We start from the raw sequence: 12,034 nt of genomic DNA on the forward strand, positions 1-12,034 counted from the left end.
ACAGGTCAGACAGACCACCTGACTGGCTCAAAGTCACAGATGGTTAAGGGCAGAGCCATCACTAGAATTCTGGTCTTCGACTATGCTCTGTCACTCTATTAATGATAACAAGCTGTTTCAATAGGATGTTGTCAAAGAAAAGCCAATTGCCCTCCCTTTTCTTGTCGGACCTCAATTGTACCCTTCTAAGGTAACATATGTTAACAATGTTGTAAGTACACAGTCTGCCTGCTTTCCTGTCTTAGTCCATTTGTGCTGCTATAACAGAATCCACAGACTAGGTAATTTATAAAGTACAGACATTTATTTTTCTCGCATTTCTGGAGATGAGAAGTCCGAGATCAAGGTGCCGGCAGGTTTGGTTGTTTGGTGAAGGCTGCTCTCTGCTTCCAAGATGGTGGCTTAATGCTGCATCCTATGGAGGGGAGGAATGCTGTGTCCTTATATGGTGGAAGGTGGAAGGCGGAAGGCAGAAGGCAAGCAAGAGAAGTGTGTGAATCCTGTTTTGTAAGGGCCTTGATCCCATTCACAAGGGAGAAGACTTCATGGCCTGATCACCTTTTAAAGGCTCTGCCTCTTAATACACTCATATCATGTTGGCAATACCTGAATTTTGGAGGGGACACATTCAAACCATAGCAATTTATGTATTTGTCTATCTATCCTTTTCCTCTATATACATGTGAGGGTACTTCAGAAAGTTTGTGGACAAAAAGAATCAAAAGATGATACAATCTATGAACTTGTTGAAGTACTCTCATATAGTAGTATATTTTCCCCTGTGCTTTATAGATTTGAATCATACTGTGCATATTAGTTTAAATCTTTAGCCATATGTCATGGTCATACATCTTGTCTAACTAATTTCTCTTCTTTGTATGCCTATATTGTTTGATTTATTGCAGAGTATGTATTGCTTTTAAAAGGAAAATTCAATAATGCATGTAAAGTGAAAAATGTAATGCCAATGTATGATACGATTTCGTCATATACAAATGATTTATTTACTACTTAAAGTGTAAGAAAAGGAGTACATTTATTGACAGTTCTTTATTTGCTACAGGTTTTTTAACTTTACTCACATTTTTCTTTTCTTTTTTTTTTTTTAAGAATAAAAATTAACTAAGGTCAAGGATTTGGAGTCCTGTACCAATCAGCTGCCCCCCCGCAAAAAAAATTTGTAGCCTTAACTCACATTTCCTTTTCTAAGTGAATTCAATGTATTTTTCAGGTTACTATATCCGGGAAAAGTCTAAGCAAGTCATAACTCTGCTGATGGATGAACAGTTGCTGTATAAAGAGAGGGAAGTGGCATGTCGGACTAGATGGCGTACCTCCTACTCTGTGACATTTCCTAAAAGATTACCTGGTACAGGTAACTCACCAACAGCATGTGCTTCTGTCCCTGCACCAGAAATTCCTGCCTCAGAGAAGCAGCAAAAACTTCTTAAGTTTGCAAGGCTACGTCACAAAAGTGCGTATAGTGAACATTGGCCTAAGATGCAATAAGTATCATTTAAGAACAATTAAAAAGAATAAAACATTAGGTTTTAGGACTAACTTACTGATATTTTATTAGTACTGCTATTACTATATTATACTTCTAACAAAGATGAAGAATATTCGGTAGAAAATTTTATGATTATTTTCTGAATGTAGTTATCTTGGATTCAATTGTTTTTGAGCTTAAAAGGTATTAAACTAGTGACTAACCTATTTGGCATTGTGATTCAATTTTAAGATTTTATGCGTGACTGAAATATGAAGGAATATTGTCTTTTGAGACTAGCGTCTGGGTATGAATGTGCCTGGGTACTATTTGATCCTTCAAATTAAGAAATTGAAATTTTCTAAAATGTGCCTCAAAATTCTAAGAGTGCTCTAAAAATACTTCTAGGATAATACTTTGTACCCTTTCCTTTGCCTAAAATTTTAAATCTGGACTTTAGAACTTTTTTTTAAAAAGGAATTTATTTATAATGTTATAATAGAAATCATCGGGACAATGTTATTTATCTTTTCTACCAAATTTGCTGAAACTGAAAGGAATGCCATTTTGCCCTAAATTCTCCAGTACAGCCTCCATTGATAAGTTGCGTATGAGGGAATGGATAGTTTGACAAAGCAAAAACATTAATGAAATGTGATTTAGATAACTGTCCCTTGAAGGAACTAAACTTTGTGCCATAAGTGAGGGGCACAGTAGTGGTAACATAGTTACAAGTATTTTCATAGGCTTTATCATGTAAATCTATTGTTAGGGACTGATAGAGTTTGGATGTGTTGTCCTCACCAAATTCATGTGCGAATCTGATCCCCAATGTGGCAGTGTTGGGAGCTGTTTGAGTCATGGAAGTGGAGCCCTCATGAATGGATTAATGCTCTCCCTGGTGGAGGGGGCCTGAGTGAGATCTTGCTCTGTTAGTTCCCATGAGAGCTGGTTGTTTAAAAGACCCTGGCACCTCCTCCACCCTCTCTTGCTTCCTCTTGCCATGTAATCTGTTTGTACCCGCTGGCTGGCTGGCTGGCTGCCGCTTTCCGCCATGAGTAGGAACAGCCCGAGGCCATTGCTAGCTGCAGCTGTCCTAGAATCATAAGCCAAATAAAACTGTTCTTTATAAATTACCCAGTCTCAGGTATTCTGTTATAGCAACACAGAATGGACTAATACAGGGACTGAATGTTTGTGTCCCCCACCTCCCAAATTCATATGTTGAAATCTAATCCTCATCATGATATTTGGAGGTGGGGCCTTTGGGAGGTGATTGGGTCATGAAAGTGCTGCCCTTATGAATGGGATTAGTACCCTTATGAAAGAGACCCCAGTGAGCTTTCTTGCCCTCTGTGAGGATACAGCAATAAGTCAGCAGTTTGCATTCCACAAGAGGGCCCTCACCAGGACCCAGCCACGCTGGCACTCTGATCTGGGACTTCCAGACTCTGGAACTGTGAGAGAGAAATTTTGATTGTTTATAAGCCACCCATTCTGTGGTACTTTGTTATAGCAGCCTGAGCTAAGACATCTATTAAAAGAGCTACAGGTATTCAATATGAATAGGTAATTCAAAATGTTAGTTAAGTGTGGAAGTTTAAAAATGTTAGTAGTAATACCAACACAGACTAATCCTGCTAAAAATTTTGGGTACTTCTCTGACGTAGTCAAGAGTTCTCAAATGTTCACTCAATTTGTACTTGTGGATTGGGAAGGTAGAGGTTAAAAGAGGTTGCCATTGTAGTTAGAATAGTAAATACCATCCAAATGCTTCTGAAAGTAATGGAATCTCTTTCTTTAGGGTACCCACTTCTGGTGAAATAAATCTCCAAAAGGGACAGTGACTAATTCTGAAATTTTCTCATGGAAGCCTTGAATTCAAACTGACACTAAAAACAAAGTAACAGAGCAAAATAACCAGTTATGACTCATCCAGAGTTTCTTCACTGTTTTTGCTATTTCTCTGTTACCTTTCTTGCTCCTCCTCCTATTTCTTTTCTCACTCTTTCCTCTTTCATAATAAACACATAATTATTGAATTTGTTATTTGAAATTTGGGTATCTAGCAGAAATTTGGAGCTACAGCTGTGAATAAAATAAAGTTCACCATGGAACTAACGTTCTAGTGACAGAGACATATTGAACACATATAAACAAAATAGATATAAAATATGTCAGGTAGTAACAAGTCTTATAAAGAAAGGGAAAGCAGGCAGGGGACAGAGTGTGACAGGGATGGCTTTATTTTAAGTCAGGTAGTGAGGGAACACCTTTTTTAGGAGGTGAATGTTTAAATAGATGCCTGAATTAAGTGAGGGAGCAATCCATGTATATCAGGCCAAGGGAACAGCAGGGGCAGATGCCCTGAAACTGCAGCAGACTGGGAGTGGTTAGTTGTAAGCTTAGGAAATGAGTCCCTAAATCAATACAGAAGTAACTCAACTCTGATTTTATGGTTCACACAAGAAACTCCAGTTTATTGGTTTATAGTCACAGATTGTATTTTAACCCAAAATGATATTCCCCAGCTTCATGACACGTTTTATTCACTAGAATGAGCTCTGAATGACTTTTGACTATTTTGAAAAAGTCAGTCCACCTTCAAGTGAAGTTTTGCTACAATTTATTTTTTTAATACTCCAAACTTGTATTGAGTACCTACTTAAAATATGCTAGACATTGTTCTAGGCACAGTAAGCAAATTGGGTATATTTCTGCTCTCACAGAGCTTATATCTTGTGATGTACTATGTGCTTTCGAGTCTGTTTCACAAAAAGATGTTCCAAAGGAGTTTTGATAAATGATGGCATGCCTGAAGTAAATCTATATAGTAAGACAGTGATTTATAGTGAATAGTTAATGTTTGGATGTAAAAGCTGTAGTAAATTTGTTACAAAATCTGTTACATTATTTTTCATTTACCCCCTAACTCTACACATACATATGAGATATATCGATATGTGTGTTTATGTTCAAAAAAGAGTATTGGATTAAGTAAATTTAGTAATACCATCTCCGTGTAGGTGTTTGAATCTGAAGCTGTATTTTAAAGGAAAAAAGAAAACACAGTTTGGGAGTGGGGTGGGAAAATGTAATAAATTGGGGAGCATTCTTAATGGGACAGGAGAAGTAACAAATGAAAACTTTGAGATTGGTAGATAAGTTAGAATTAGGTGCATCCACAAATCATAGTAGTAGAGGCCACAAAGGTGCTAGCAGCTTGAACATGATAGGAATTTATTTCTCTCTCCTTAAATAATCTAGAGTAGATATTCTATGACTGATGTGGCTCTCTGCAATGTCAGGGGTCTAGGGCTCTTTATGTCTTGTTGCTACACCATATTCAGCATCTAACTTCCACTTTATGATCCACTTCTGCTTCGTGTTCAATAGCTGCTTGAGCTCTAGCCATCACATCTGCATTCTATCCAGTAGGAAGGAGAGGTTGAAAATACAAATGGCTGCTCCTTTTAAGGACACTCATTAAAAGTTGCTTATAACATTTTTTTATTGTTTGGCACTTGTTCACTTGGATACTCTTAGCTGCAAGGGAGGCAGAGAAATGTAGATTTTATACTAGACAGCTATGTGCCCAGATGAAAGTTAAGAGATTTTGTTATTAAGTAAGAGGGGGAGAATAAACATAGGGGGCGACAAGTAGGCTCTACCATAGTGAGAAAGAATACGAACAAGAAATGGATTAGCATGGTAACATATGGTTATCTGACAAAAAGGAATAAAGAATAGAAATCTGAATATGTGGAAAAATATGGGCAGATCAGAATATTCAGAGTAATTCATGAAGAACATAATAAACAATATTTAGAAATTTCAATTCGATATGACTGGCAGCTAGGAACCATTGCAGGCCTTGGAGAACAGAAGAGATATTTAGTTTAGTCACAGAACTTAGCTTTCTTATTACTGAAAACAGCTGTTGGTGGAAGATAATTCTTATTGCTTTGTGTAGAAATGAAGGAGATAAGAATTGGAGGGAAGCTTTGTAAGAGTCAGTCGTTTCACTTTCTGGCATCCAGGACCTGCTCTAGGGTTATAGAAAGGAGGGAACAGTAATGTTTAATGATAGAATATAGAGGCAATGGGATAAGTGGATGATTAATTGGAGAAGAAAGAGAGAAATTGAAAATGACTCTAACAGAAAATGGAGGCAAGTGGTGCTATCATACAGGTAAATTTCCATCAGGAGGAATTTAAAGATATCTCTGAGTTATTTAGTTATAGTGAAATGTAAAACTGGCTGCATTGCTAGGAATCCACTTCCCAGGCTTTGGACTCTAGAGCTGAAACAGCTGTGCCTAGCTTCTTTGTGGCAAATTAGTAAGGGAAAAGAGGTACTTCAAAGAAGGTGTTATATACACATCACTTCTTTTTCCTGCCTATTCCTGAATGTTTTCCTTAAGTTTTAATTCTCCTAGATAACGTGGGTGGTTTTTGTTTAGATGACTTTGATGTTTGAAGGAAGAGATGAGCTGAAGGATAATTGCTGCTTGATAGAAAGACAGAGAAAACTACAAAAAGCACAGTTGTAACACTGCTTCTTTGACCTGTAAGTATCAGAGTTAGGCCCTTTCCTTTAGCAGCAACAATTATTTCAAAAACTGTCTCCAGAGACATTGCTTACAATCAGACCAGCAAAACATTACCTGTGTTAGTCATCTGATCTTCCATAAAGAGCTCATTAGTAACAGTATGCAATGGAATTTTACCTGTATTATAAAAGGATTACTCTAGTCTATGTTAAATGTAATAGCATTCTGCACTTGATCTTAGCCAAAAGGCCGAGAAGCGATGTAATAGCATTCTGTATCATGGAATATTTCCCCGCAAATACTCTATGCTTGTTGTTGAACCAAAAATTATACTGCAAAGTAGTTGTCATGCTTTTATAATAAAAATTACCAATGTTGATGATGTTACTTCCTACAGGGGACTTTGTAAAGAGAAAGTTGACGTGGAGTCATACTTGGTTGCCTTTCACATAGAGATGAGATGGCAGGGCTTATGGTATAAATTGTTGTTATTAAAACATTTGCATTGAGGAATGTCAGGCAGTTGATTTTTTTAAATTTAAAAATAAATGTACAAAAAAGAAAATAATAACATATCCCTACCACCCCAAATCAACCGCTGTTAACATCTCAGAATATTTGCTTCCAGTCTGCTCATCTTTTCTCTTTTGTTTTTGTTTCAGGAAATCACTTTATTCTTCTAAAAACCATACAGGCTTGTGATAAAGAATCAATCATTACCAATCTCATTACTCAGAAATAGCCATCATTAATATTAGATGGACATAATTGTAGGCATCTTTATATCCATCCATACATAGAGAGATATGGATAGCTAGAGAGAAATTATTTTTATAAAAACAATGTACTATATGCTGTTTTTTAGTAAAAAATATTAAAGGTCTACTGCTGGCAATAAGACTAATTAGGACCTCCATCTAATATTGCTCAATAACCAAAGATGGGAAATGACACTGTATTTGAGACATTACTAGCCTCACAAGAGGTATGGGAAGTCTCCAGAGGTGTCTCCATCAAAACTTAAAATCAGTCAATCAGTCAAATAAAATTAGAACAGAACACGTGAGCTGGCGTCAGAGACTTGGAGCTGGCACATGTGGGAAGCTGCAGGTGTCTGTAGGGGTTGAATTGCTTAAAGGCAGTTGTCAGTAGTTAAAAATATGAGTTTGGGGCTTATATTTTCTTGAACGTTGGGAAGGATAACCTTGGATTATTGTGCTGAACCAAACAAGACCCTTAAGGGAGTGGGGATGAAGTGGTCCCAGGTAATTCTCTCTATACAAAGAAAGTCTATTCAATTCACAAGTTAGGTCTATAGGATTTTCACTATTTAAAATCAAGCAGTGTGCTCACAGTCCAATATTATTACCAAACCAGGAGAAAGTAAGCAGCAAAGAACATATTTAGTTCCCCAAAGATAGTAGATATTGGAAAGAAAGGTCAGATACAGGATGTAGAACAGCTACGTATTTAAATAATATTTAGATACAGGATATAATCACATATATCACCAATTGTCAAAAGATTATTAGGACTGAATAAATGAATTTGAAAAAAGGGGATTTACAGAAATGAAAAATATCTCTGAAATAAAAAACTTAATTTAGTGAACTAGAAGATAGGTCCAAAGAAAATGGAAATATGAAAGCAATGTTAAGACATATGGAGGATACTTCTACAAAGGAATGACAGTTACCCATGCCAGCAAATACAGCTACAAAGGCAAGATGACAGTGATACAGTATCTTCAAAGTGCTGAGAGAAAAGAGTAGGCTGTTTACCCGACAAAACTATCATTTAAGGACGAAGGTGAAATAGTTATTTATAGATAAAAAACTTAGTTTACCACCATGAGACCTACATTAAAGGATACACTTAAAAAGAGGAAATTTACTCCGGGAAGATGGTTGGAAATGCAAGAGAGAATGATGAGCAGATGGTAAACATGAATATAAAATTAAACATTTTCTGTATAAAATAATGATGTCTAATTTTTGAGTTCAGAAAAAGGCAGCTAAAATAGTGCCTAGCCATGGTATGTAAGTTGCAGGTGGGTGGATCTACAGAGTTGTGTTCTGAAAGTCCTTATTTTTTGGAGGGTGGAAGGTTAAGATGGTTATTGAACACCAAGGTTAAGGGTTCAGATCCACATACTGGCCAGCTGCAAAAAAAAAAAAAAAAAATTATTTGACTCAATTTTTAAAGGTAAATGTGCATGGTGGACTTTTAAGGATAAACTCTAAAAGAAGATAAATAGAGGACATATATTCCAAACAAATGGCAAGAAAAAAACGGAGAAAAAAATAAAAATTTTTATAAAGGGCAATAAGCATAGATAAAGTGGGACAGATGGAAATAAAAAAAAAATGGTGGCTCTGGTGTGGGAGATGACAAGTACACAAATAACCATGATACCAGGAGGAAGGTGATAAGTCCCGAGAAAGATCTACACAGTGCTAAAAAGGCACCCAGAAAGACTGGTCGTCTGTGCCTAGCAGAAACCTGGTAGAGTTCCTGGGAGAGGCGGTGCCGAGCAGGGTCTTGAAGGCCCAGCTGATAGACGAGGGCTGCAGAAGACACGTCCCAGCCCAGCCCAGTGCGCACAGAGCGGGGAGACATCCGGCTAGGGAGGTGGAGACTCGACAGAAACCACACACCCTGTGGGGTCGCCACTGCGTGAACCAACAGCCCGGGCCAGAGGGCACCAAACGGGGAGAAATCCTGCATGGGAAGTGGAAGCTCAGCAGAGACTACAAACCCTGTGGTACTGCCCTGTGATCCAGCAGCCCAGCAGAGTCCAAGCTGACCAGAGAGATGACTCCCCGGAGAGACCCAAGACCTGAGGCAACCACACACACAAGGCACTACAGGCCAACTGAGCAATCACGGAGGTAGCCATACCAAATTGGCAACCACAGCAACATCTTAGTCAATAGTCTCAAACCGGTGGACTGTGAAACCCCCTGCCACAATGAATAAACATAAAAAAAAAAGATACCAGAAATACGAAAAATCAAGAAAGTACACCACCAAAAGTTAATAAATCTCAAACTCTAGATCCTATAGAACAAGAAGCCCTTGAAATGACTGACAAGGAATTTCGAGTGATAATTCTAAGGAAACTGAATGAGATACAAGAAAACTCAGCTAGACATCATGCTGAAATGAGGAAAAGTATACAGGACTGGAAAGAGGAAATGTACAAGGAAATCAATGTCCTGAAAAAACATGTAGCAGAACTTGCTGAACTGAAGAAGTTATTCAGCGAAATAAAAAACACAATGGAGAGTTTAACAGCAGGCTTGTCGAAGTTGAAGAGAGAACCTCTGAACTTGAAGATGGGCTGTTTGAAATAACACAAGCAGACAAAAAAAGAAGAAAAAAGAATCAAAGACATTGAAGAAAATCTGAGAGACATATCAGACAACCTTAAGCGATCAAATATCTGAGTCATGGGTATCCCAGAAGGGGAGGAAAACAGAGATTGCATTGAAAACATATTCAACAAAATAGTGGCAGAAAACTTCCCAGGTATAGGAAAAATCACAGATCTTCAGATCCAGGAAGCTCAACGATCTCCAAACGTATTCAACCCAAAAAGGCCCTCTCCAAGACATGTTATAGTCAAAATGACAAAACTCAGAGACAAAGAGAGAATCTTAAAAGCTGCAAGAGAGAAGCGTCAAATCATCTATGAGGGAGCCCCAGTCAGGCTCACATCAGACTTTTCATCACAAACCCTAAAAGCTAGAATGGAATGGGATGATATATTCAAAATCAAAAGACAAAGATTGCCAGCCAAGAATACTCTACCCTGCAAGGCTATCCTTCCGAAATGAAGGGCAAATAGTATATTTCTCAGACAAACAAAAACTGTGGGAGTTCACTACCACACGACCACCCTTACAAGAAATCCTCAAGGGAGTACTGGGTTTGGTTCCTGAAAAATAACTACCACTGCCATAAAAACCCAAGAAAAATCAAAACCCACTAGTAGAATAAAAATGGCATTCATGAAGAGAAAACAAACAAACAAAAACGCTATCTACAACCTAAGGAACCAACAAACACAGAAACCAAACAGTAAATCAGAAAGCAAGGAACAAAAGACACCTGAGACAACCAAACAACCAATAAAATGCTAGGAATAAATCAACACCTTTCAATAACAACTCTTAATGTAAAAGGCTTAAATTCCCCATTCAAAAGACACAGACTGGCTGACTGGATTAAAAAGCAGGACCCAACTATATGCTGCCTGCAAGACACCCACCTCACCCATAAAGATTCACATAGACTAAGAGTGAAGGATGGAAAAAGATTTACGATGCAAACAGAAAAGAAAAACGAGCTGGAGTAGCTATTCTTATATCTGACAAAATAGACTTTAAACTAAAAACCATAAAAAGAGACAATGAGGGACACTACTTAATGATAAAAGGACTGATCCATCAAGAAGGCATAACAATCATAAATATGTACGCACCCAATGTTGGAGCAGCCAGATTTATAAAACAAACTCTATTAGGCCTAAAGAAGGAAATAGACACTAATACCATACTAGCAGGGGACATGAACACCCCACTGTCAGTAGTAGACAGATAATCTAGGCAAAGAATCAGTAGAGAAACACAAGATCTAAACAATACTCCAGACCAATTGGAATTGGCAGATATCTACAGAACATTCCACCCAACAACCTCAGAATATTCATTCTTCTCATCAGCACATGGATCATTCTCCAGGATAGATCACATATTAATTAGGTCACAAATCAAGTCTCAATAAATTCAAAAAAATTGGAATTATCCCATGTATTTTCTCAGACCACAATGGATTAAAACTAGAAATTAAGAAACGAAACTCTGGAAAATATACAAACACATGGAAATTACACAGCATTCTACTTAATGACATATGGGTCCAAGAAGAAATCAAGCAGGAAATCAAAAAATTTATTGAAACTAATGAAAATAATGATACATCATACCAAAACCTGTGGGATACTGCAAAAGCAGTATTAAGGGGGAAATTTATTGCATTAAATGCTCACCTCAGAAGAATGGAAAGATGGCAAGTGAACAACCTAACACTTCACCTTATAGAAAACTAGAAAAACAAGAACAATCCAAACCTAAAGTTAGCAGACGGAATGAAATCATTAAGATCAGAGCAGAACTTAATGAAATTGAAACCCAAAAACGATACAAAAGATCAATGAATCAAAAAGTTGGTTTTTTGAAGAGATAAATAAGATTGACAAACCATTAGCATGGCTAACAAAAAAAAGAAGAGAGAAGATTCAAATAACAAAAATTAGAAATGAAAAAGGTGATATTACAACTGATTCATCTGAAATACAAGGAATCATTTGAGACTACAATAAACAACTATATGCCAACAAATTTGAAATTCTGGAGGAAATGGATAAATTTCTGGACACACACAAGCTCCCAAAACTGAACCATGAAGACGCAGAAAATTTGAACAGACCAATAACAATAAAGGAGATTGAAGTTGTTATCAGAAGGCTCCCAACAAAGAAAAGCCCAGGACCAGATGGATTCACAGCAGAATTTTACCAAACATTCAAAGAGGAATTGACACCGATTCTTTACAAACTATTCCAAAAGATTGAAACAGACGCAAATCTCCCAAACTCATTCTATGAAGCAAACATCATCCTGATACCAAAACCAGGTAAAGATATAACCAAAAAAGAAAACTACAGGCCGATATCCTTGATGAATATAGATGCAAAAATCCTCACTAAAATACTAGCAAACAGAATACAGCAACACATACGTAAAATTATTCACCACGATCAAGTGGGATTCATCCCGGCGATGCAAGGTTGGTTCAACATACGCAAATCAATAAATGTGATACACCATATTGATAAAGTCAAACACAAGGACCATATGATCATCTCTATAGATGCTGAAAAAGCATTTGATAAAGTTCAGCACTCATTCATGACAAAGACCCTCTA

General features: G+C 37.2%; 1 protein-coding gene across 1 annotated transcript in view; it reads left to right on the forward strand.

Moving 5' to 3' along the window:
* Positions 1–12,034, forward strand: part of ENTHD1 (ENTH domain containing 1) — a 135,227-nt gene that overhangs the window by 37,518 nt on the left and 85,675 nt on the right. Inside the window, exon 2 of the mRNA XM_063115621.1 lies at positions 1,232–1,474. Within this exon, the coding sequence (XP_062971691.1) occupies positions 1,232–1,474 (243 nt within the window). The remainder of the gene's footprint in view (positions 1–1,231; positions 1,475–12,034) is intronic.

This window comes from Cynocephalus volans, chromosome 12 (genome assembly GCF_027409185.1).
Source record: "Cynocephalus volans isolate mCynVol1 chromosome 12, mCynVol1.pri, whole genome shotgun sequence".
Lineage (NCBI taxonomy): Eukaryota > Metazoa > Chordata > Mammalia > Dermoptera > Cynocephalidae > Cynocephalus > Cynocephalus volans.